Below are 27728 nucleotides of genomic sequence, written 5' to 3'. Positions count from 1 at the left end.
TCCATTGTTTTCTATGTGTTCGCAGATTGCATCCTTTACCATTGCTTCCATCATCTTTCCCGGAACCGAGGTCAAGCTCACAGGCCTGTAGTTTCCCGGGTCACCCCTTGATCCCTTCTTGAAGATGGGTGTGACATTTGCTATTTTCCAGTCTTCTGGGATCTCCCCAGTTTTTAGGGAGAGGTTACATATTTGTTGAAGTGTCTGCTATTTCGTTTCTCAGTTCTTGGGTGGATGCCGTCCGGGCCTGGTGATTTGTCGCTCTTTAGTCTGTCTATCTGTCTGAGGACATCCTCTTTACTTACCTCTAGTTGAATCAGTCTTTTGTCGTGTTCTCCGTTTATAAACACCTCGGGTTCTGGGATATTGGATGTGTCCTCTCTGGTGAAGACTGACGAGAAGAAATTGTTTAACCTGTCAGCTATCTCTTTTTCTTCCTTTATCGCTCCTTTCCTGTCTCCATCATCCAGTGGTCCCACTTCCTCTCTGGCTGATTGTTTCCCTTTCACATACCTGAAGAAGGGTTTGAAGTTTCTTGCTTCTCCTGCCAGTCTTTCCTCATATTCTCTCTTTGCTTTCTTGACCTCTTGATGGCATTTTTTCTGGTGTCTTTTGTGTTCTTCCTGGTTTTCCTTTGTTGGTTCCTTTTTCCATTTCTTGAAGGATGATTTCTTGTCGCTTATCGCCTTTTTAACTGCAGTTGTTATCCATGCTGGGTTTCTAGTTCGATTTTTCTTGTTTCCGTAGTGTTCAGCTTTTGCATCTGTAACTGACCACTTGGAAAATGAGTGCGTGGACAAGTCTGATATTCGTTTGGAGTGTTTTCCTTACCTTTCAACACTTTGTCGAGAGCCTTCATTGAAGAAGGACCAAGTGCTATTGTGCAGAGTATTTCCTTCCTGCTAGTTGCTTCTTTGTTTACAAAAGAGCCCTGGAGACTGAAATCCTTTAGAACTTCTATTCTATCGCCTTCAAGCCCAAAATCTTCATCATTTTCTGTGTTCATGATCTTCATCTTGTTTATGTTCGGTTCTAATCCCATGTTATGACTTTCAGCTTTGACTTTTCTCAGTAGATACAGAATGCCTTCTTTGCTGCTGGTGATGAGCGTTATATCATCTGCATTGCGCAGGTTGTTTATTTTTCGGCTACCAACTTTGAAACCGACACTACTGTCTTCCAAATTTGCTTTTTTGAAGATGGTTTCACCATACAGGTTGAACAGGTAAGGTGACAAGATGCATCCTTGCCTGACTCCACATTTTATTGGAAACCAATCAGTGTTGCCATATTCAATTCTCACTGCAGCGTCTTGATTTTCATATAAGCTCTCTATCAGCTGAATTATGTGTTTGGGTATTCCCATTTGCACTAGAGTTCTCCATAGTTTATTGTGATCCACAAAGTCAAAAGCTTTGCTGTAGTGTTCTATTATTCTGGTTTTAATCATTCTCCTTGTCTTTCCTATGTTCAAATAATTTGTATTAAAGTTTGAAACAAAAGTGCCAGAAATACAAGCAATAAGGCATAGCTGAAATCTTACATAGGTGTACAATCCCCATCTACCCACCCCCCATCCCAAAGCCTGAGGTGAAACATCAGATCCAAAGCAATCAACATAAAAGAACTATGACTTCACATGTTCAAAAGTCGACTTCCAGCATGAGTAAGATCCATCCAGAATCGTTCCCAGATCAAACAGAAGTATCGGCCTGGCCCTGCATCAAGAATGGTAAAATGTCTATACTCCAAAGAAGCTTGCACTATCATCAGTGACCGCCACTGACCATATGAAGGCGGGTCATTAGACAGCCAATTAGTAAGTATGACTTTCTTGCCCATAAGCATCACTCTGACAAGAAAAGCTGTCATCCCTTTTGGTTTTGGAGACGTAATAGTATAATATCCAAAAAGTGCTCGAAGGGTTGGAGTCCAGCGTCGGCTCCACAATGTTGAAACGTAATGACCCAAGCAGAGCAAAACTGATTAATGAGAGGGCAAGACCAAAGCATATGGCCCAAAGAAGCACGTGCCTGAGTACACTTAGGACAGGTATGTACCGGCGTAATTCCCATTTGGTAAGCACGCATGGCGTATATAAAGTCGTTGAACAATTTTCAGTTGAAGTTCCCAATGCAGGACATTTGTAGACACTTGCTGCAGATTCTTAAGGACTTCTTGTAGTTGAGATGCAGTCAAAAAGCAATGAAGGTCCTCCGCCCAAGAAGTAGCCAACACCTCCAGATTAGGACCAGGGTGAGTATCACGCACACTTACATGATGAAATCGAAGAGGCACCGCTTGTTGTGCAGATAACTAAAGAGTTCAGAGATGGCCTCTACAATCCTCGGTCAAAGTATCGGCAGGCAATGAGTGAACATAATGTCTGATTTTATAGTAAGTCAAAGGTACATTGTAAATCTAAAAAGGAGACCAAATGTCCCTCTTCAGTAAACAGGTGAAATAAATATTGTAGTCCTTTATCAGCCCATCACTGAAAGGTAATACTGCGTAGACCAGGCAAGAAGTTACAATTGCCCTGAATATGGAGAAGATACAGATGACAATTTCAAGCATTTACAAACCCAGCGCCATGTCCGTCGTGCAGGGGCAAAAATAGGATATTGTGCCACCACTCGACGGAGGGCTGGAGCAGAGACATGTAATAGAAAACTAATGAATTATATTATTGGAAAAACTCCTGTAATTTATTCAATTTTTTTAAAAAAAGGATATTTAAGGGAGGGTTGGTAGAAACTTGCCTGTTCTGATGTTTTCAAGTTATCGTAAGATTGAGTGGGAGGGAATATGGGTGGGAATAGGGTTGGGATTGGGGTTTTTCTTATTTCAGAAAATGAATATTAAACTATGGGAAGAATTAGAAAGAGTGAAAATGGTAAGACAAGGAATTTTAATGAAAAGGTTACAAAATAATAGATTATTTGATATGATTTATATATTTATCTTTAACTTTCTAAATGGAGATTAAAGTATATTCACTTAATGTAAATGGCCTCAACCATCCTATAAAAAGGAAAAAGATGCTTTTATTCCTAAAACAACAAAATATTGATATTTGCTTTATCCAAGAGACTCACTTATCTTCTATTGAATCTAATAAACTGAAATGTGAGTGGATAAAACATTGTTTTTTTGCGTCAGCTATAGGAAAGAAAGCAGGTGTAGCAATTCTAATTTATAAAAAATGTAATGCCTTATTTAAAATGAAAAATGCAGATCCATCAGGAAGATGGGTCCATGTGGAAATGATAATGGGAAATACTACCTTGGAACTGTTCAATGTATACACACCTAATTCGAACCAAATTGAATTCTTTAAAAATCTTCACCAATTATTAATACCACTGGCTGCTTCTAATTTAGTTGTGGCTGGGGATTTCAATGCTGTTATAGATCCATGTATGAAGTCATTAGGGTTGGATAATTTGGTACAAAATTGTGTTTTGCATGATATATGGAGAATATTTCATTTTAATGATCGAGAATTTTCTTTTTACTCCCAGGTCCATAAATCTTTTTCTAGAATAGATTATTTATTTGTTTCAGATTCCTTAGTTCAACAAGTAACACAAGTATGCATTGATCCAATCATTCTATCTGATCATGGAGAGGTATGGATCAAAATAAATTTAATTGATCAAATGAATAATAAATCAATATGGAGATTTGATTGCAGAAACATTGTTTGCAGAAACAAATTTTATTGAGAGAATTCAACCAAAAATTAATGAATACTTTCAATTTAACAATACTGAAGATATCTCTATAGAAACAATTTGGGATGCTTTTAAAGCTACCATAAGAGGACAAATCATTTCTTATTCAACATTTACTAAAAAACAAATTAAAAAACAATTTTCTAATTTGGAACAAGAGATAAAGAGATTAGAATCAAACTTAATTAATAATTGGGACAATTCTACTTTACAAGAATTATTAAAAATTAAAGGGAAATGCAATGCGATTGCTTCTAAAATGGTAAGGAAATATTTATTCTTTCAACAAACAATGTATTATGGAAATTCAAATAAGGCGGGAAGATTATTGGCAAATTATTTAAAAGCAAAAAATTGGAAAACAAAAATATTGTTGGTGAAAGATGAAAAAGGGATTGAATATTCTCAAACTAATTTAATTTTAAAACAATTTTTGAAATTTTATAAATCCTTATATTCTTCTGAATCTTATTCAAACAAGGAAAAAGAAGGGTTAGAATTTTTAAATTTAGTTAAAGGACCAAAAATTCCTGATCACATAAAAGAAAAATTGGAAAAGCCAATATCATTAAAAGAATTACAAACAGCATTGGGGTCCCTTAGAGTTGGACCGCCCCAGGTGGTGATGGTTTCACAGTAGAGTTCTACAAATCTTTTCAAAATACCATATTACCTTATTTATTAAAATTATATCAAACACAATTGGATAATGGTTGTATAAAAGGAACTATGGCAGAATCAATTACTATTGTTTTACCAAAGCCAAATAAAGATCCCACATTTGTTTCTAACTACAGATGGGAAAATTTTGGCTAAAACATTAGCTTTACGTTTGGCTAAGGCTCTCCCCCACTTCACTGGAATGCATCGGACTGGATTTGTAGTTCAGAGACATTCTTCTAATAACACTAGATTGGCGTTACATATGTTAAATTTGTCTAAAGATATAAGTGATCCAGTTTTCTGTGTTTCGCTAGATGTAGAAAAAGCTTTTGATCAAGTGGAATGGTCCTTTATGTATCAAGCAATGGAATGGTTTGGAATTGGATCAGGATTCATACAAATGATTCAAACGTTGTATAGCTCCCCTACTGCAAGATTATATATTAATAATAACTTTTCAGAATGTTTTAAGTTACAGAGGGGGTTAGACAAGGTTGTCCGCTATCTCCTTTGCTTTTTGATATTGTATTAGAACCCTTATTATTAGCAATTCAGCAATCAAGGAAGATTAAGGGAATTCCTCTTAGAGATCAGGAATATAAGGTCTCAGTTTATGCGGATAATATTTTGCTTTATTTGAGGAATCCTGAAAGGAAGATTCTAAATTTACTTAACTTGATTAATAAATATGGAAAATTTTCAGGTTATAAAATAAATTGGAGTAAATCTGAAGTCCTTCCACTCAATGTTTATTGTACAAAAGGATTATTTGATACATTTTCTTTTGTCTGGAAAGATGAAGGAAATTAAATTTTTAGATATTTGGCTTAAAAATAAATTAGATGAGACAATAAAAATTAATGAAAAACATATATTACAGAAGGTTACTGAATTATGTGAGCATTGGAATCCTTTACATATTTCATGGTGGGGAAGAGTTCAAACAGTTAAAATGATGATTTCACCTGTGGTTTGTTACCAAATGGGAATGATACCAGTGTTTTTTCAGGGGTCTTTTTACAAAAAAATAAATAGTATTCTTACAAAATTTATCTGGCAAGGTAAAATAGCTAGAGTTGCCTTAGTGACTTTACAAAAATCAATTTGAGAGGGAGGGGTAAATTTTCCAAATTATTATAGGTATCATCAATCCTATATTATGTGCCAAGGTATGTATTGGGTCCTCCCAGAACTCATGGAAAAATTACCAGATTGGTTAAGACTGGAATGGCAACTCATGTCTCCTGTAAGGCTGTGTCATATTATTAGTACTAAAATGCCTAGGCTGTACAAAAAAAATAAATTATTTATTGACACCTGGAAAACTTTAAAATTGATAAATAATTTAACTTCTAATCCAATTCATAAATCTACAAATCAAACAATATGGCTTAACTCCAAGATTCAAATTGGCGAATTTAAGCTTGTCTGGAAGCAATGGTTAATAGCAGGAATTCGTACTCTTCATGATGTAATGTCTAATGGTAAACTGCTTGATTTTTCACAGTTGCAACAAAAATTTGGCTTGAATAAATCACAAAGTTATAAATGGCTGCAACTGAAGCAGGCCATTCAGGCTGGGTTCCCTGAATGGAAAAATCTTAATAATCAATATAGTTTAGAATTCCTATGCTTTCAAGCAGACTTTCTGGGACACCAAGCCGCACAGTGGTACAAATTAATATCTGGATTATTGCAAAAAACCCAAGGAATGGTCTTAGAGACATTTGGAGCATTGAGATTAAGCACGAAATTACGGCATCTCAATGGCCACGTATTTGGTCTTGGAGGATGAGATGTACAATGTCTGCATCTATGAGATAAACGTGGTTTTTCTTGCTGCATAGAGCTTTCTGGACCCCTGTCCATTTAAAAAAATTAGATAGCTCTAAATCTGATAAATGCTGGCATTGTCATCTTGAAGCAGGGACTTTAGATCATTTGTTATTCTATTGTCCATATATATTAGAATTTTGGAAATCAATCTTGAATCAAATTAATTCCCTATTAGAAAATCATATGACACAGTTTTATTTGGTATAGAAATGAGGGCTAAGAAACAAATCTCATCTAATAATAACAAGTTATTGCTAATTTTAACTGGGGTTGCCATTCAACAGATCACTTACAATTGGAAGAATTGGAATAGACTTAATTATTGTTTTTGGTGGAACTCTGTATGCCATATATATAAAATGGAAAGGATACTAGCTGTCCAAAAAGGAAATTATAACAAATTTCAAGATGTGTGGAGGCCATTAATAGATTATTGTAAAAATTACAAATATTCTTCCCTGTATAAAATTTTAAGACATTAAGGGGGGGAGGGGGGTGGGTATTTTTTATTATAATTGAAACAAATCATTTTCATAAAAGGGAGGGGGGTAATATTTTATATTATGATGATAAATTATAGGATTTCAAGTGTATTTGAATGCTTAATTGATAAATATCAATATTGTACTTGATTTAAGATTTGAAATGAATAAAGATTTAAAAAAAAGCAAAAAACAGCATGATATTTATTTTTTACTTGAAAAATTGTACAAGGCTTTCTTACAAAATAATATATTATTTCTTGATGTTCCAACTGAGATAAATGTATATGGAATACTTTTTTGATAAACATATCTATTTTTTTTAGTATATGTTGGCTGTATAACGTTTTTATACTCTTATATTTTTACTAGCTTTATAGCCCGTTACATTAACAGGTGCTAGAATATATGTGTGTGTCTGTCTATTTCTTTCTCTCTCTGTCTCCTTAGCCGCTTTTTCCTGTCCATTCTCCCTTTTTTTTACCTCCCCTGTGTTCACCACCACCCCTTCACTGCTCCCCTTATCCAGCAGCAGCCCTTCTCTCTTTGTTTTACCTCCCCCCCGTCCATCAGCACTTCTTCCTGCTCCCCCTGTCCAGCAGTAGGCCTCCCTTCATTTCCCTCCCCCGTGTCCATCATCACCTCTTCCTGTTCCCCCTGTCCAGCAATAAGCCTCCTTTCTTTTTTTCCCCCCTGTCCATCATCACCTCTTCCTGCTCGCATTTCCCTCCCCCTCCAGGTCCCTGTGCAGCAGTAGCAGCATTTTCCCCCACCCTCTTCCCTACTCTTACCACGAAGTGGCCTGCTCCTTTTGGCCCCTCCGCCTTCCATTCCCGCGGTCTAGCCTGCTCCAAGGGCCCCCCCTTCCCTTATTGTGTTCCCCGCAGGCAGGCCCAACTTCTCCCTGCACGTTACCTTTTTTAATTCTGTTGCTCTCCCTCGCATGGCTGCCTGCCTGGTCCCATTGAGCGGCTCGCGGCTGAAGTCTTTTTTGTTGGCGCTTCCCTGCTCTGTGTTTGTTTTGGTGTTGGTCTCTTTGGCTGATGTATGTGGATTTTTTTTTTTCTGTGTCTCTCTCTCCTTTTATTTTTTTCTTTCTTTCAATCTTTCTCTATTGCTCCTTGTCTTTAAGGGTTTTTTTTTTCCTGTGTGTGTCTCTCTCTGTTTGTATATGGAGGTGTCGTATGTCACCAATTTTTTTTTTTTTTTTGTAATAATTGAAGTTTCACAGAGTAAGTTTTTTTAAAAAAATGTAAATTACCAGCATTTATTCCCTCTCCATTTCCCTCCCCCCACACTACTTTCCTATGCAGCCGCAGCATTTTCCCTACCCCCCCTTTCCCTTCCCACGGTCTGGTTGGCTCCCTTAGTCCCTTTCCGCCCCCCCCTTCCCTTCCCGCGGTGCCGACAAACCTGCTACACCAGCAGCGTCTGCAGCATTGTACACACGCTGCTTCGGGGCCTTCTACTGCCCTGATTCGCTCTGCTTCTGTGCCAGAGTAAATCAGGGCAGTAGAAGGCCCCGAAGCAACATGTGTACAGTGCTGCTGGAGTCGGGACCGCGAGAAGGTTTCTAGAGAGTAGCTGAACAGGTCACCGGCAGTCAATGAAGGGCTGCTGTCCTCGGGGGCAGAGCACGCTAAACAGGCTGGTTCGCGGCTTTCTTCTGCCGTTGAGTCTCTATGTCATGTCATTGATGACATCATTAGTGATGCGGCAGAGGGACTCAACTGCAGGAGAAAGTCGCGAAGCAGCCTGTTTAACGTGCAGCGACTGCCAACGCTGGAGGGAGGTTTGTACCGGTATGTGCAGAAGCGATATGTCTCTCCCCCTCCAGTATCTGTGCAGCACTTTGCGGCGCATCCTCCCATCCTGAGTCGGCCACAACGCTCGAGTCTGTTTCTTCCTTTGTCTAGCCGCCGCATACGCACTCTGCCACGGACCTCAGATCACGGATCAGGGATTACAGATCACGCAGGTCTGAGTGCGCATGCGCGGCTAGCGTTTTATTATATAGGATACTCTCATCTCTGCATTTTCTGTTATTGTGATTATATGTACATATTACTTTTATGATCATGTTACCGTTATTTCATGATTATGTTTTTATGAAAATTTATTAGTTATTTTCATGTATGGATTTTTATATTATCTTTGTATTTTGATTTATAGACTCTTGATGCAGGCCATAAGGCCGAAACACATTCATGTTGAGTCTTTTTAGTGAAAAATAAAGGCACAGTAACATGTTTGAGCAACTGGCATATGATAGAGGGACACCGTAGATAGTATGAGTCTAATCAGCAGACAAGACTCTTGTTGCCACTTCAAAGGCACACAAGACTCAAATGTTGTCATTTAATCATAACAGTGCTTCATTTAAATCCAAAAGTAGCTTTTGTAGTTTTTTTAATCGTTGAATTCAGTTGCCAGTTGACTAAAATGTATTAAGCTGTTACATATTGATACTAGCAATTTAACGATGTTGTTCCATCTAGTTGGCAAGGGGGACATCAATTCAACCAATGAGAAGATCTTTATTCATAAATGTAGTCCCAACAAGGATCCTAGTTTTGGCGTAATCTAAACGCCTTCCTCATAGGGGTTGCCATTCAACAGATTACTGGAAATTGGAAAGATTATACTAAACTTAATTATACCTTTTGGTGGAATTCAGTATGTCATATTTACAAAATGGAGAGGGTGCTTGCCATGCAACAAGGAAATTATCATAAGTTTAAAAAGATTTGGGGGCCATTGATTACTTATTCTAATGATCAGACATCTTAAACACCTTGTTATTAGATAAGGTATAGGGAGGGTGGAGTTGGGAAAGATAATAATTGCTAATTGTTTTATTATTAATAAATGGGTGGGTGGGATGGGATTTCTTTTATATTTATATATTTTAAAGATTATAAGTAAGATTGTCAAGTGATTTGTTTTAAAAAAAAATTTTCTGATTATTATACACTTGTTGTAAGATTTGAAAATGAATAAAGATTTAAAAAAACAAAACAAAAAAAAACGCCTTCCTCAGGGGACACTTGTAAAACAACTCACTGAACACACTGGAGCCTTTGCCTGCCACTACACACGACTCTAGTGCATTCAGTGAGTTGTTTTACAAGTGTCCCCTGAGGAAGGCATTTAGATTAAGCCAAAACTAGGATCCTTGTTGGGACTACATTTATGAATAAAGATCTTCTCATTGATTGAATTGATGTCCCCCTTGCCTTTTCTTTGGATTGTCTATATCTCAAGATGAGGTGTCGTTCTTCTTCATTGTTCCATCTAGTTGGAACAGCCTATTTAAAGCTAATCTCAACTGCCATACCCCAGGGCCAGTCTAATTCAATAAGACTGTGGGATATTAGAACCACATTCTAAATCATCCAAAAACTCAGGAAGATCTGTTCCCTACTGGATCATGTAAACACTGCTTAAAAACTGTCTTCCAAAAACCTTGTAACTTTATTTTTTTTTTTTTTTACCTCTGAGCAGCTAATTTATGTACCTGTTCCACCAGTGCAGCAATCTCTTGCTCTGCCCTGGACATCTCCTCTTCTTCCTCTCTTCCCAGTCCATCATCTACATCAAGAGGGATGTTCTCATTGAACTCAGCCAGCTCTGCCACTTGCTCTGCTTTGGCCTGGGTTGCAGCCTGGATGTCTTCCTCATCTTCTGCCTTACAGAGGGCCTAATAAAAAAATTAAAGAATGCACAGGACGTATTATTATTTCAAAATATGATAACTCGTTATCAATGTCCAATTACAGATGATGTTGAGGTGATGGCATGGCAGAAAGGCAACTTAGGGGAACTAACAGATCTTGTAAAACAACATGAGATTGTGAATGCAAAAGTAAATGACAAAGTGGTCTTTAATAAAGGTTTACAAAGCACTTGACATTACAGATCTGGACAATATAGCCTTTCTACATAACCTTTTTCCAAGTGTCCTGACCACTGGCTGCTGCAATTGTTCTGTTTTCAGATTTCTGCATCCATCAAAATTTTCTCCACAGACCTTAAAATTTAGTCAAGACCTTAAAATCTAGTCTAATCAAACATACATGACAAAAAAAGAGTCTAGGAAAATGTATTTATTATAAAGAAATGGGCCTGATGTAAAAGCAACATAAAGATGAGTGTTTAATTTGGTCTGCATCTGAATACGGCACAAGAGAGTGTGATGCAAGTTACTCGGGAAGTATGTTCCATGAAAATGGCTGAACAACATTTAAAGAGTAGAGTTGATTAGTAGCAATGAAGGGAATAGATAAGCGATTTGCCAGATAAATGAAGCTCATGATGTAGTGTGTGCAAGGGAGAGAGAAGTTACGATAATTTGATATACCGTCATTTTTCCATGAATATCAAACTGGTTATGATGAGCAACGGAGTGAATGTATTTGGTAGGTGAGCTATAGAAGCATGTCCTTTATGCAGAAGCAAATGGGGAATCAATATAATGACCTGACCAGAGGGGGATATTTCATGGTCACAGTGATGGTGAAGAAATAAGTCATGCAGTTACATTTTGAATAAACTACAGTGGAGAAAAATGATTTTGTGCGAGGCTCACAAGGAGTAAGTTGCAGTCATATAAGCAGGAGGTGATGAGAGAGAGTAGATGAACATTTAGACAGAGACAATTATGTATTTCCATGGTACAAATTGCAGAGGAGAGGGCCTTTTCCCATTGAAAGGAAGCTCTGGCATAAAGGAGCAAAGGAAGGAAGAAGGAGTATAGAAATAATCTAATGAAATACTTCTTTATAAAAAGAGTAGAGGATGGGAGGAACAGCTTCCCTGTGGAGGTGGTGGAAACAAGAACTGTATCTGCATTCAAAAAGGCATGGAACAAACACAGAGGATTTCTAAAGAAGAGGAAATGATTGTAGAGTTTATTAGTTGGTATGGATGGGCAGACTATGGTCTTTAGCTACTGTAATTTTCTGTTTTTATTTTTGTGTCCCAAGTAATATACTCAGAAAAGATGGATTTTACCAATGTTCAAAATGAAGAAATGACATTTTAGCAGCGTTTTGAATGTGTACAGAGGTGAAATACACATCACAGATGGCCCAGAGGTAATAAGCCATCAGTTTTGGAGGACATATCTTGCTAAGGATATAAAAAGAAAAAAAACAAAACTTGAAACAGTTCAGAGGAAAGTGACAAAAATGGTAAAGGGTTTACACCAAAAGACATTAAAAAAAAAACTTGAGGACCTGAAAAAAAAATAAAAATAAATAAATAAATAAATAAATAAATATATATATATATATATATATATATATATATATATATTTTTTTTTTCAGGTCCTCAAGTTTTTTTTATGTCTTTTGGTGTAAACCCTTTACCATTTTTGTCACTTTCCTCTGAACTGTTTCAAGTTTGTTTTTTTTTTGTTTTTTTTTTAAATATCCTTAGCAAGATATGTCCTCCAAAACTGATGGCTTATTACCTCTGGGCCATCTGTGATGTGTATTTCACCTCTGTACACATTCAAAACGCTGCTAAAGCAATGTTACTTACCATAACAGTTGTTATCCAGGGACAGCAGGCAACTATTCTCACTAGTGGGTGATGACATCCGACAGAGCCCCGATACGGACGTCTCACAAGCATACTTGCTTGCAGAAACTTTAGAAGTTTCGAGATGCCCATACTGCGCATGCGCCAGTGCCTTCCCGCCCGATGGTCCGGGCGTGTCTCCTCAGTTCAGGTAGCTAGCAGAGAAGCCAACCCAGGGGAGGTGGGTGGGATGTGAGAATAGCTGCCTGCTGTCCCTGGATAACAACTGTTACGGTAAGTAACATTGCTTTATCCCAGGACAAGCAGGCAGGTATTCTCACTAGTGGGTGACCTCCAAGCTAACCTCAATGGGATGGTGGGAGAGTTGGCAACTTAAGAGAATAAATTTTGTAATACTGTTTGGCCAAACTGTCCATCCCGTCTGGAGAAAGTATCCAGACAATAATGTGAGGTGAATGTATGAACCGAGGACCAAGTGGCAGCCTTATAAATCTCCTCAATCGGTGTCGATCTGAGGAAGGCTACAGAGGCCGCCATTGCTCTGACCCTATGGGCTGTGACTTTACAGGGAAGGGGTAATCCAGCCTGGGCATAGCAGAAAGAGATGCAAGCCGCCTCCAATTGGAGATGGTACGCTTCGAGACAGGGCGTCCCAACTTGTTCAGATCAAAGGAGACGAAAAGTTGAGGAGCAATTCTGTGTGGTTTGGTGCGATCCAGGTAGAAAGCCAAAGCACGTTTACAGTCCAGAGTGTGAAGAGCTGATTCTCCAGGATGAGAATGAGGCTTTGGAAAAAACACAGGAAGAACGATGGATTGGTTGAGATGAAATTCAGAGACCACTTTAGGCAGGAATTTCGGATGAGTGCGAAGGACCACCTTGTCATGATGGAAAACTGTGAAAGGTGGATCCGCCACTAAGGCCTGAAGCTCACTGACTCTGTGGGCAGAAGTGAGGGCAACAAGAAAAACCACTTTCCAAGTGAGAAACTTCAGCCGAGCCCTGTTGAGAGGCTCAAAAGGAGGTTTCATAAGCTGAGAAAGGACAACATTGAGGTCCCAAACCACTGGAGGAGGTTTGAGAGGGGGATTGACATGGAAAAGTCCTTTCATAAATCTGGAAACCACAGGATGAGCAGAGAGAGGTTTCCCCTGGAGAGGCTGATGGAAAGCCGCAATAGCACTCAGGTGGACTCGTATTGAAGTAGACTTGAGGCCAGACTGAGACAGGTGTAGAAGATAGTCCAATACAGAAGTCAGGGAGGCTCTCTGAGGCTCCTTATGATTAGAAACACACCAGGAAGAAAATCTAGTCCACTTTTGGGAGTAGCATTGTCTAGTAGCAGGCTTCCGGGAAGCCTCCAATACTTCCCTCACCGCCAGGGAAAACTGGTGAGGAGTTACGTTGAGAGGAACCAAGCTGTCAGGTGGAGAGACTGCAGGTTGGGATGGAGTAGAGATCCCTGTTGCTGAGTAAGCAGTGAAGGAAACACCGGAAGAAGGAATGGCTCCCTGCTGCTGAATTGAAGTAGAAGGGAGTACCAAGGTTGTCTGGGCCACCGAGGAGCTATCAGAATCATGGTGGCATGGTCGGATTTCAATTTGACTAGAGTCTTTTGAAAGAGTGGAAATGGAGGAAACGCATACAGAAAGCGATTCCCCCAATCCAGCAGAAAGGTATCTGCCTCGAGACGATGAGGAGTGTAGATCCTGGAGCAGAATTGAGGCAGTTTGAAGTTGTGGGGAGCCGCAAAGAGGTCTATCTGAGGCGTCCCCCACTGAGTAAAGATCTGATGAAGGGGCCTGGAATGGAGGGTCCATTCGTGAGGTTGGAGAAGACGACTCAAGTTGTCCGCCAGGGCATTGTCCTTCCCTTGAATGTAGACAGCTTTGAGGAAGGTGTTGTGGCGAATCGCCCAATTCCAGACTCTGAGAGCTTCCTGGCAGAGGGAGGCCGAGTCCGTGCCCCCCTGCTTGTTGACATAATACATGGCGACCTGATTGTCCGTGCGAATGAGGACCACCATGTCGTGAAGCAGATGTTGAAACGCTTGAAGAGCATTGAAGATCGCTCTGAGCTCCAGAAAGTTGATATGATATAGCTGGTCCGCACTGGTCCAGAATCCCTGAGTGCGAAGACCGTCCAGATGAGCTCCCCATGCATAGGTCGAAGAATCTGTCGTGAGAACCTTCTGATGGGGAGGAGTGTGAAACAGCAAACCTCTGGATAGATTCAAAGAGGTCATCCACCAAAGTAGAGACTGCTGAAGAGCAGGAGTGACTATGATGTGACGAGTCAAGGGATCTGACACCTGAGTCCATAGAGAAGCCAGGGTCCACTGAGAAATTCTGAGGTGAAGTCTGGCAAAAGGCGTCACATGAACTGTAGAGGCCATGTGGCCCAGGAGAACCATCATGTGTCTCGCTGAGATGGACGGGCGAGAAGACACAGACTGGCAGAGACGAAGAAGAGTCTCCATGCGCTGAGGCGGAAGGAATGCTCTGAGCTGAATGGTATCCAGAATCGCCCCGATGAAGGGAAGAGACTGGGTAGGCTGTAGATGAGATTTGGGGAAGTTGATCTCGAAGCCCAAACTCTGCAGGAACCAAATCGTGGTTAGGGTCACCGAGATGACCCCTGGAGCCGAGGTGGCTTGATGAGCCAGTCGTCGAGGTAGGGAAATACCTGAAGCCCTTGGTTCCGGAGTGCAGCGGCCACTACCACCAGACATTTCGTGAAGACTCTGGGAGATGAGGACAGGCCGAATGGAAGCACTCGATACTGCAGATGTAGATGTCCCACCCGAAATCTGAGGAACTTGCGAGAGGCCGGATGAATGGGAATGTGAGTGTAGGCCTCCTTGAGATCCAGAGAGCATAACCAGTCGTTTTGCTCGAGGAGGGGGTAGAGAGAAGCAAGAGTCAGCATGCAAAATCTCTCCTTGACCAGGAACTTGTTGAGGATCCTGAGGTCCAGAATAGGTCGCAGGTCACCCGTCTTCTTCGGAACAAGGAAGTACCGGGAGTAAAAACCCCGGTTGTGTTGGTCCACAGGGACCGGCTTGATGGCCCGGAGCCGGAGCAAAGCCTGAGCTTCCTGAAGAAGGGCGGTCTGTGTCAAGTTGGAAGGATACTCTCTTGGAGGGTGGTCCGGGGGGACCCGATGGAACTGAAGAGAGTACCCTTCCCTGATGATGGTAAGGACCCAGAGGTCGGTGGTGATAGCTGCCCATCGATGATAAAAATGATGGAGGCGACTCCCAATGGGAAAAACAGGGAAAGGCAGAACGAGGTTGTTTATGCTCCCTAAGAGAGAGTCAAAAAGGCTGAGGAGCCTTGGGGACAGCAGAAGGCTGAGGTTTTTGTTGAGCCTTCTGTGGAAGTTGTCTCTTCGCTGGTTGTCTCGCAACAGGGGCCTGCCTGGGTGCATAGCGCCGCTGATAGATCAAGGGTGGTCGAGAAGGTCGAGACTGCGTCGGCTTAGGTTTGGGACGAAGAATGGACTGAAAAGATTTCTCATGGTCAGACAGTTTCTTCGTCACGGTCTCGATGGATTCGTCAAACAAATCTGCTCCTGCACAAGGAACGTTGGCAAGTCTGTCCTGGAGGTTCGGGTCCATGTCAATGGTCCGAAGCCACGCCAAGCGATGCATAGCCACAGAACAGGCGGCAGCCCGTGCCGAGAGCTCGAAGGCATCGTAGGAGGATTGCATCAATTGAAGGCGCAGCTGGAACAGCGAGGCGACCACTTCCTCAAATTCGAAGCGAGCCTGAGACTCGATGTAAGGCGTAAACTTCCGAAGCACAGGCAGGAAGAACTCCAAATAAGTTGCAAAATGAAAAGTATAATTGAGAACTCTGGAAGCCATCATCGAGTTCTGGTATATGCGCCTCCCGAATTTATCCATGGTCTAGCCCTCTCTGCCCGGAGGTACCGATGCTTACACCTGGGACGGATGAGACCTCTTGAGGGAGGATTCGACCAACAGGGATTGATGAGAGAGTTGAGAGCCCTCGAATCCCTTGTGATGCACTGTTCGGTACCTGGCATCCAACTTGCCAGGAACAGCAGGAATAGAGTACGGCGTTTCAAAACACCTCATGAAAGTTTGGTCGAGGAGTTTGTGCAGAGGAAGACGAAGAGACTCGGCAGGAGGATGAGGCAAATGCATGGTATCGAGGTATTCCTTGGAGTACCGTGAACCGGAGTCCAAGGTGATGTCCAGGTCATCCGCCACCTGTCGGAGGAAAGATGAAAAGGATAATTGGTCCGCCAGCACAGGCCGGCGGGACGGACTGGACGAAATCGAGGCCTCGGGATCCATGGAGACCTGTGATCGACAGGGCGAGAATGAGCCACAGGGATCCTCGAACTCCGGTGCCGGAGGAGAGACATCCAAAGAGGAATACCCTACACGAGGTAGCTTCTTCTGAGGCAAGACTGTAGAGTGCCGAGAGGAATGCCTCGAAGAATGCCTGGACCGATGCCCCTCCCGATGTCTGGAAGGGGATCTAGATCGGTGGTGCTTAGAATGGTCCCCAGAAGCCTCCAAGGAGTAGATTGGACTCGAGGCAGTAGAGCGAAGAGGCGGGAGATTCGACGCCTCTCGAGATGCATCCCAGGCCTGATAAGGAGTGCGGAAGAACTCTTCCTGTTTGCGATGCCCAGGGCTTCGATTACTCGAAGGGGGATTCCAAATATCCTCGTCTGGAGGCGTAATAGGCTCTAAGGGGGGCATGTCACTAAAAGAGGCCCGCCTCGAGGGACCGGCCACCGAGCGCCGCTCCTCCTCGCCGAGCAGCGAGAGCGAACGGCGAGGAGGAGGAGGAACCGGTTGGTCACCCTGGATCGTGGCCAGCAACTTGGGTCTCACGGTGGTCATAAGCTCGAAGAATTGAGCCTCCATAATTGATCATAACGTAGCCGACAAGGAGGGAGCCGCACCTAAAGTGGGACCTTCTGAACGGTTTTCGCGTTCCTTCATAGTAGAGTGCTTTGGCTTGGAAGCCTTCGGCACTTTGAGAACCACTGGCGGAATGGGAGGAGGAGGTACCTGATCCGAGGAGACGGAGGAAGGCACCGGAGCAGGAGGCGGGGGTCGAAGCTGGAATGAAGGAAGCCGGCTTCAGGAGACCCGGCGCAGCAAGAGTGGAGGGAGGCTTCGCAGATGCAGACGAAGCGCTGGTCGAAGTCGAAGCCGGAGGGTCCTTAACAGTTTCCATCTTGAACATCGACTCCCACAAAAAACAGCGACGCTTAAAAGCACGTGCTGTGAGAGTGGAACAAGGCCGGCACGATTTCGGAAAATGTTCTGGACCAAGACACTGCAGGCAGCGTCGATGCGGGTCCGTCAACGAAATTGCGCGCTGGCACTTGATACACTTTTTAAAACTGGTAATTGGCTGGGACATAGGCCGAAAAAGCTCTGCCGCAAGATCGAAGGAGCGGGGCCTGAGCCACGCGGCCGACCCGGTCGAATCACCGTAAGAAATTTTTTTTTTTTTTTTTTTTTAAATAAGAAACCGAATAAAGAAAACACACGATAAAGAGTAAAAGAACTCAAAACCGCGGCAATTAGAAGGCAAGAAACACGGGTTCAATTAGCGCAGAATTGAAGTAAACTTCTCAGCTCCGCGGAAACAAAAGAACTGAGGAGACACGCCTGGACCATCGGGCGGGAAGGCACTGGCGCATGCACGGTACGGGCATCTCGAAACTTCTGAAGTTTCTGCAAGCAAGTATGCTTGTGAGACGTCCGTATCGGGGCTCTGTCGGATGACATCACCCACTAGTGAGAATTCCTGCCTGCTTGTCCTGGGATAAAATGTCATTTCTTCATTTTGAACATTGGTAAAATCCATCTTTTCTGAGTATATTACTTGGGACACAAAAATAAAAACAGAAAATTACAGTAGCTAAAGTCCATAGTCTGCCCATCCATACCAACTAATAAACTCTACAATCATTTCCTCTTCTTTAGAAATCCTCTGTGTTTGTTCCATGCCTTTTTGAATTCAGATACAGTTCTTGTTTCCACCACCTCCACAGGGAAGCTGTTCCTCCCATCCTCTACTCTTTTTATAAAGAAGTATTTCATTAGATTATTTCTATACTCCTTCTTCCTTCCTTTGCTCCTTTATGCCAGAGCTTCCTTTCAATGGGAAAAGGCCCTCTCCTCTGCAATTTGTACCATGGAAATACATAAATGTCTCTGTCTATATATATATATATATTTTTGTTTTTTTTTTTCAGGTCTTCAAGTTTTTTTTTTATGTCTTTTGGTGTAAACCCTTTACCATTTTTGTCACTTTCCTCTGAACTGTTTCAAGTTTTTATTTTATTTTATTTTTTATATCCTTAGCAAGATATGTCCTCCAAAACTGATGGCTTATTACCTCTGGGCCATCTGTGATGTGTATTTCACCTCTGTACACATCTATCTATCTATATATATACTAGTCTTATAGCCCGTTAAATTAACGGGTGCTAGAATATATATGTGTGTGTCTGTCTTTATTTCTTTTTCTCTCTCCTTAGCCGCTTTCTGTATTTCTATCTTTCTTTCTTTCTTTCTTTTTTTTCCTTGGCTGTCCACCACCACCCCTTGTCTGCTCCCCCTGTTCATTCTCCCTTCCTTTTACCTCCCCTGTGTCCTCCCCCACCCCATCACTGCTCACCTTATCCAACAGCAGCCCTTTTCCCTTTATTTTACCTCCCCCCTCTTCCTGCTCCCTCGTTCATCAGCACCTCTTCCTGCTCCCCCTGTCCAGCAGTAGGCTTCCCTTCATTCCCCCCCCTGTCCATCAGCACCTCTTCCTGCTCTCCCTGTCCAGCAATATGCAGTTCAACAGCAGAGAAAGAGAAAAAACACTATACACTTTGGAATATGAAAAGAAAGCAGTCTACTTTTATTGTCTAGCCATTTTATTCATGTTTATCACAGTTTCTGCTCTCTTCTCTCAATTTTCTTACCAGGGTTTGCAGTCTATCTGGCTCTTTTCTCATTCCTGTCTTCACTTCCTCTCCTACATCCATCTCTGACTTTAACCTTATCTTTCAGTTTTCCTCCATTTATTCTTCTGCATCTCTATTTGCTTCTATTTCTCCAGTTGTTTGTTTTTTTTTTTGTTTTTTTTTGCTCACTCCTCCCTTCCAGCATCTTCTCTTTTTCTCTCTTCCCCCTTTATTTTCAGTCTTCTAACCAGTATCTGTCTTGCTCCCTCCATTCAGCATATCCTCTCCCCTCTTTCCTCCAACATCTCATCTCTCTCTCTCTGCCCATCACCTTTTACTCCTTGCTTCTTCCAATGGAGTCGCGAGTCAGGCCTGACATATAAAGCTGGAAGCCGATTCCTCCCGGAAGCAGTCCTCCATGTTGTTTGCCGGCCGCTGGAAGGAGGGGGGAGGGGGGAGTGTGTCAGGTCAAAAGCGCGCCGGGACAAAGGCGCGGCCAGACAATTGAGCGCAGCGCGGAGGCGCGCGCCGGGTTCCCCAACAAAACCCCCCGTTGGAGCCCCTAAAAACTTTAATTTTCTTCGGCGTGCGCCTCCGTCTTGCGCTCAGTTGTCGGCGCGCGCCTTTGTGAGCAGCCCTGCCTTCGGTCCCACTAAACCGGCTGGCAATAACGAAGCCAGACATCACGGGGGCTTTCCCTCTTGCTAAATCGCTATAGGCTTTGCCAGTCTCGATCCCACCCCTCAAAATCAGGAAGTAACTTCAGAGATGGACAGGATCGAGACCGGCAGAGCCTTTAGCAATTTGGCAAAAGGGAAGAACCCATGGCATCTGGCTTTGTTATTGGCAGCCAGTTTAACAGGGACAGGACCGAAGGCAGGACTGGTGAAGAGCAGAGGCTGGAGTCGGGCAAAGGAGGAGATTTACATTTGAGGGACGGCAGGACTCCGCGTTCACTCCCTCTGTGACGGTTCGTCTTCTGACAGTGACCTAGTAAGCGCGCATGCGCACTCGTGCGGCCACATCCCGACAGAAAAGGGATCAGGGAACACGTTTCGCTACTGCGCATGCGCGGGCTAGCATTTTATTATTTAAGATATATATATATATATACACCCTAGAACAGGGGTAGGCAATTCCGATCCTCGAGAGCCACAGGCAGGTAAGGTTATCAGGATATCCACAATAAATATGCATGAGATAATTTGCATCTCAAGGAGGCAGTGCATGCAAATCCATCTCAAACACATTAATTGTGGATCTCCTGAAAACCTGACCTGCCTGCTGCTCTTGAGGACCAAATTGCCTACCCCTGCCTTAGAAGAAAGGAAGGGTAAGGGGAGATATGATACAGATGTTAAAATACTTGAAAGGTATTAATGTACAAACATATCTTTTCCGGAGATGGGGAGATGATAAAACTAGAGGACAAGAACTGAGGTGCTTAGATGGCAATTATGGTCGTTAGTAAGTAAGGTCAGTACTGGGCAACCTTCTAAGGTCTGTGTCCCGATTGTTGCAAGGACAGATCAAAGCATGAATTTCTCTCAGAGATGGAGGGGAAAACATCTTAAAGAGTACCAAGTGTAATGTCAGTTAGAAACATTATTGGATTGTTGGTTTAATCAAGTATTGGCAATGAATGTAGCTATGCTGTAGCCAAAATTATAAATCCATTCTTTCAAGGCTACATCAATTGGCACTGTGGTGAATTGTCATCTTCCTGTTTGTTATGCTAATATTTAATTATGAAGAAGGAGTGTAACATGCACAGAGTAGCAGGTGCAGCTGTGGCCGCCTTGTTGGGCAGAATGAATGGACCATGTGTCTACCTGTTGTCATCTACTATGCCAACAGAATCAGAAGCATAAGAGTGCCATCCATGTAGAGAGAACTAGGGGGAGTGAGTTTATATTGAAAGATAAGGAGTTCTGTCGACTAAGTTAAAGAAAGATGATGGTGGGACACCCAGACAGTGACAGACACTTAGGTGAGATTTGTGACTTGGTTTTTGATAAAATCTTTGGTGTAGAAGGGTAGATCTTGGGGTACTAAAAAACATATGAGAAGATTAAAATACTGAGATAGAAAGAAAAGCCTTGAGATATACTGACTTACATTGACCCTCCTTTCTTTTTCACTTTTGAGCTGTAGACGCATCCGTCCCAAAACCCCTCTCATTTATGATATCGCCCAGCATTCCCACTCATTTTCCTGAGACATGGCTTTGCCCAGGTGAAGATCTATTCTAGCCCAAAGTCTTCCTAAGTACTCTACCTATTCCTCTCCAAGATCTAGTAATAAGGAAGGAGGCAGTGTTGCTTTACTAGCTCTGTCCTCCCTCCCTTTCACAGATTTCATATCTAGTCACCTTCCTCTCCTCGATGCCAACCTCCTAAGACTTAACTCTTCCCCCCCCCCCTCCATTCCCCCTTCGCTCGACCAGACCACCCACAATGCTTTTGCTGTCTCTCTGATACTGCTGTCTGTTTCCAGAACCAACTGGTCCTAGGAGATTTTAATCTACACCTAAAGACCTGCACATGATCCCGCAATAAGTGTTTTACTTCCCTTTTTACTGAAATTGATCTCTTGCAACACATCTAATTCCCTACACACATTGTTGGTCAGATCAAGTTCTTACCAGATCTTCAGACAGCTTAACTCTATCCAACTTTTCTTCACATCCCCTACCCTGGTCTGACTACTTTCTGGTTTCATTTTCCTTAACTTTTCCACAAGATCCTTTGCTCTACTACTCTTCAAGGTTTCCATCTCCCCCCTCCCCCACATCCACATTCCTGCTACATTCCCCTCGCTATCGGGTTCTGTCCAAGATGATTTTCTTCCTATGTCCGTCACTGAGGAAGCCCAAAACTGGGATTGCTCATTGCACACTTATTTGCTTCATGCTGTTCTACTGTCATCTGGATCTGCTAAGGGTCTTCACAAGTCATGGAACTAGCTTTATATGTCTCTCTAAAACAACTTTGCTTTGCGTAACTGGCGCAGTTACCTCTGCAGTGAATCTAGATCACTACAATGAACTCTGGCAGCAATATCACAATAAGATTAAATCTCTATGGCAAACTTATTACACAAATCTAATAAATAAATCTTCCAACCATTCTAAGAAACTCTATGGTCTGGTTAATCAGCTTTCCTCTGTTAACTCTGTCTTTTGCTTATCTGGGCAGCATTACTGCTTCTCATTTCGTGGCTCATTTCTCAAAAAAACCCCCCAAAAACAACAAAACCCCATCTCTCTTCATGCCTCATCCACTTCTCCAAATCCTCTTTAACTGTCTTCCTCCTCCCCTTTCCGCCCCATTGTGACCTCACTCTCTTCTTCATGGTCTTCACTTAACCTCCCTTCTATGACTCTACTGACTAAGTGCTTTAACTTATCCAGAAAAACCACCCGTCTCCTTGATCCAGTTCCTTCTAGTTGGTTAGCTAACTCGTCATGATCTCCTCTCTTTTGCCTCGGCCATAATTAACAGCAGCCTGTCTTTTGGTACTATTCCTTTATCCTAGAAGAATGCTATCCACAAGGACAGAGACATCAAATTCTGCTTAACAAGGGACTCTAACATATGCTCCTCAATGACCCTCAAGGCTGAGCCACCCTCAACGGGCACCGTATGCCGCTTTGTAATGGCTGAGACCACCGCATCCACCACCAGTGACTTCAAGATATCCTATCCCCCTCTGGGATGGGATACAGGCAAGCCATAGAACACGCAAAATGAAAAGATGCCTCTGGTGCTTTCCACTGCGCAAGCACAATATCCCAAATATCCTGATGCATAGGAAAAGAGCAGGATGCTGAGTGGATCCCCCAAAGCAGGATCTTCCTTGAAACACAACACCGAGCAGACCTGAAGAATAAGCTCCTGGAGCTCTTCCCGCTGAAAGATGTGCGCCACCGATGCATCCTCACTAGCTGATGGAACTGAAAACCCGCTGCCAGTGGCATCTGTCCCCCTGAGAGGATCTTGGAGGTCTCCCATAGGATCCAGGTCCTCATCAAGAGAAAACTGCTCCCCACAGAAAAAATCATCATCCCAAGAGACCCTTGGCCACTTGGAAGAGAGAGGAGGAGACGGGGACAAAACTGGCGCTGAGAGGGGACGAACCGGAGTAGATGCAGAGGGAAACTCCTCTCCTCGAGACCCCTGGGGCAGAAGCATAACCCCCAGCTACCTAAAGATAAGTCTTACACAAGGCAAAAACAAAATCAGCGAAAAACCTCTGGCGGCCCGATGGGACTCACTGCCAAAGCAGTGGAACCAGCAGAAACCTGCCCCTGTCTCCCAAATACAGGGGGAAGGTCACCTGAGGCTGCAGACAAAATGGAGGCGCTTACCACACCTGCTGTGACTGAGAACAGACTGGTTAGACTAGAGGGAAGCACAGCTATTAGTATTTCATCTAAAGTTTTGTCTCAGTCTCTCCCTGCTGGTCATGGTAAGCTATTACCCATCAGTGAACTGTACTGGTCTGGAGAGATGCTAAAGAAGTGCGTTTAGTGATATATGCCACTGAGGAATCCACCTCCGAGGACGTGAAGTGCTGGTGAAAAGCGGGCGCCATTGGATAGAGCCAAGACATGGCCTTGGTGCATTTCAAGGAGCCCTACAGTGTGTCCCAAATGTCAGTGAGAATCTAAACAATATCAGGATGACCAAGGAAGGAAGCAGACTGCAGCTTCTGATCACTCCCGAGGGAACATTCCGCAGCGACAAGCTGCCCAGTCTCCAGCTTCAGCTTCTGGAAGGACTCTGAAAGTAAGTCCACCAGATGTGCAGGCTTATAAAAATCTCCGCACCGTGGGGGTCCTCCCCCAGATCCAGGGGCCAACCTGGGTCTTGGTTATCCATGAAGGCCACAACATCCCCCACTGCAGTGGTGTCCATCTGTGTAATTAATGGCATGGTCAGGGCAGCATGGTCCACCCCAGATATTTTATGACTTTGTTTCAATAAAAGACTTGAGTTCCTACGCTGGTTGTGACGTCTCCAGTGCCTCTTCTTGCTATTTTTTCCCACTCCAGATACAGCCAGCGTACTAACTGGGAAAACAGAGGGCAGAACAGGGAAGAATCCTCGTGCCCTGGGAAAGAGGAGTCCCCACAGCTCGCGAGGACACTTGTGGAGGGGTGGCAGGCATTGACTCCTTAGCCAAAAATGCCTGATACATCATGGTAATAAAATCCAGAGTAAACCCCATCATTCGGGCAGGAGATGCCTCCTGCAAGCCCTTCTTTGAATTCTTGGAGGACATGTGAGGATTGGTTGCTGAATTGCGCTTGCATTTCACTGGGATGGCAAGTGTGCACTCCATGGGGCCTACAGGCGATATTTTCCCCTATTTGTGGGCAGGAACAGTGGTAGGACCCCATACAGAGGTAAAGGATACCTGAGCCAATGCAAGTTCACCCCTTGATGTGCCGCAGAGCATGTGAAACACAGCCGCTTGCTGGATAGCCATCTACTACAAATGGGGCATGAATCCACTGAATCCTGCCCTAGGGAATCCATCTGAGCAGTTTTCTAACAAAAACAAAGCTTGCAGCGACTAAAAATAATGTTTAAAAAAAGATTGTGAAAATCCAAGATAGCTGATGCATGTGCTAATTTTAATACAAATTAGTTTGGGAAAAAAAACAGGAAACTCCAGAAACTGCAATTTTAGGGTGAGAAGGTGGGGGTAGGGGCACACTCCCAAACCTACTAAAATAAACTTTTTTAAGATTCACCAAAATCACCGATTACGGCTGTCAGCCTTTTTAGTCACTGTGCCATGTGCTGCCTGGAAATGCATGGAGAGAATCTGAGATCTGTTTCAACAAGCAAGCAAACTGGACTGCTGATCTTCTGACTGTGTCCTCTGGCCCAATACCCATGGTCATGGACCTCCCCACTCTCAGATACCCCATGGATATGCCTGGTGGAGGAAACGCAGTCAGCCCTGATCCTGGGAAAACCTCCAAGGAGTCATGCAGCCTGTGCCCGACCCACTAGCGGATGAATCTGGGATGAGCAAAGTGATGTCATCTTACCGAATGGCCATGTGTAGCCGGAACTCCGTCGGGGCTAGCGGACATAGAAGCTTTAATTACTCCTCTAAAACAGCAACGCTCTCATATTTAAGAACAAATTGAATGGCGAACAGCTATTTTATAGAATGACCCTTCCGACTTGAATAAAGAACAACTGTAAACCACGGCGTTCAGAGGTTACCTCCCCCACCTCCAGAGAAAACAGGAGTTGTGAACGCCGACAGGGTAAAGAGCAGAGAACGAGGATTAAATTTAGCAACTCAGAGGTAACCAATTAAGACTGACCTGTTCTGGTTGCATTGATCCTGACCCGCCAATGGAGATAAGCGTTGGCCCTGGAGAAACTTATGAGAGAGGAGGCCCTGTTCGGACTGCACCACAGAACTTGTCATAGTTCTTTTGAAGAGGTTGTTGAGAAGACAGCCAGAGAGGAGGTCGAGAACCTGAGAGCGCGTTAGGAATCGGGAGGGAGAGCCCGAGAGGAAGCTGGCGATCGGGGAGCGCGCCGGGAGCTGTGAACGTGCGAGAGTGGAAACTGACTGCAAATGGCTCCATTTTGGTTTGCCCTCGCTCTGCTCCTTGGAGCGGCTCCCCTTAGAGAGCGTATTCTGCAAGCCTGTGAGAGGGGAGTCTGAGGGTGAATCTCTGTGCAGTGGAGGTGGCCCCTCTGGAGAGAGAAGATCGGGAGCTTAGAGGCGAGATCATTCTGAATCATGGAGTGAAGTTGGAGTTTTGTTGGGCCCGATAGATGTCTTTGCCCTGATTATTAATCCAGAGGGGGAACTCTTTCTGCCTATGAATGAAAACTGAATAAATAAATAGCAACTGGCTGGAAAAGTTCTGCAGTTGTGATTGGTGAATACCCGAGAGTTGCAGTTCTTCGATGCTGCTCTATACCTCCTTGGAAAATATCAATCCTGGGAAAGATTGCAAAGCAGGATAAGAGTTTGCGGATCGAGTCCAGAGGCCCCGGAGATAAGCTAAGTGGGGGCCCAGTTGGACCTGGATGATTGGTCTCAACCATTGCTTGTTTGGACAGAGGAGATATGGAGAAAAGCAACTAGGATTATACAGCAGGGAGGAAAAGCTTGCTCTCAAGGGGTTGCTATTGTGAGGTCATAGAAACATAGAAAGATGACGGCAGAAAAGGGCTACAGCCCACCAAGTCTGCCCACTCTACTGACCCACCCCATCGCGTCTGAGTGCCTTACTAGGCCTCTGTAGGGATCCCACGTAGATGTCCCATTTATTCTTAAAGTCGAGCACGCTGGTGGCCTTGGTCACCTGCTCCGGAAGCTTGTTCCAGCGACCCACCACTCTTTCCGTGAAGAAATACTTCCTGGTGTCACCCTTAAATTTCCCTCCTCTGAGTTTGAGCAGATGCCCTCTTGTGGCCGAGCGTCCCCTGAGTAGGAAGATGTCATCTTCCACCTCGACACGACCTGTGATGTACTTAAACGTCTCTATCATGTCCCCTCTCTCCCTGCGTTCCTCCAGAGTGTAGAGCTGCAATTTGTTCAGTCTCTCTTCGTACGAGAGACCCTTGAGCCCCGAGATATTCCTAGTGGCCATCCGCTGAACTGACTCGACTCTAAGCACATCTTTGCGGTAATGTGGCCTCCAGAACTGCCCACAGTACTCCAGATGAGGTCTCACCATGGTTCTGTACAGTGGCATTATGACCTCAGGTTTCCTGCTGACGAAGCTTCTATTGATACATCCCATCATTTGTCTTGCCTTGGATGATGCTTTCTCTACCTGATTTGCAGCCTTCATGTCTGCACTGATGATCACTCCCAAGTCTCGTTCTATTGTCGTCCTAGCTAATGTTTCTCCATTTAGGTGTAAGTTTTGCACGGATTCCTGCTACCGAGGTGCATAACCTTACATTTCTTAGCGTTGAAGCCCAGCTACCATGTTGAGGACCAGCTCTCCAACGCAAGGTCTGGAGAATTGAGAATAATTGTGGACCACCGCACCCCAGAATCTTTACCCTTGAAGAACTGGTAAGGAGAACAGGGTATACTGCTGACGGATAGTTGCAATCTATGGTTGTTTCTCCATAGAAAAAAGGTTACTGTATCAGTAACTTTTGCAGCTGATATTAGGCTGCAATAGGGTTTATCATTTTGAATTAATGGAGAATAAAGACTGTAAACGAAGTTAATGTTCTCCATTAGTGTTTTTCATTAGTCAATAGCTTGTAGATTTGAGGAGAATATTTTGCTTCAAATCAATGAAAAATGAAGATTTCATATAGTAAGTTTGTAACTTTTTAAAATGAACTAGAACCCTTGAACATAAATCTAACATCAGTTATAACACATGGCGAACCTTCATAAGTTGGAAAAATTCCGGTTTAATGATACATCAAGTGGTAAACGTGTAACGAAAACACCTCCAGTAGTAGCCTCTAAAATGGCATCTACAGAGCAACTCCAGTTATC

At 43.3% G+C, this 27728-nt stretch overlaps 1 protein-coding gene across 2 annotated transcripts in view; it reads right to left on the bottom strand.

Moving 5' to 3' along the window:
- Nucleotides 1–27728, bottom strand: part of SRCAP (Snf2 related CREBBP activator protein) — an 891636-nt gene that overhangs the window by 57112 nt on the left and 806796 nt on the right. For both annotated transcript variants that reach the window (XM_033945009.1, XM_033945008.1), the window contains exon 32: nucleotides 10236–10418. In XM_033945009.1, the coding sequence (XP_033800900.1) occupies nucleotides 10236–10418 (183 nt within the window). The remainder of the gene's footprint in view (nucleotides 1–10235; nucleotides 10419–27728) is intronic.

This window comes from Geotrypetes seraphini, chromosome 5, assembly GCF_902459505.1.
Source record: "Geotrypetes seraphini chromosome 5, aGeoSer1.1, whole genome shotgun sequence".
Lineage (NCBI taxonomy): Eukaryota > Metazoa > Chordata > Amphibia > Gymnophiona > Dermophiidae > Geotrypetes > Geotrypetes seraphini.
This window is presented reverse-complemented; position numbering and strand designations above follow the sequence as displayed.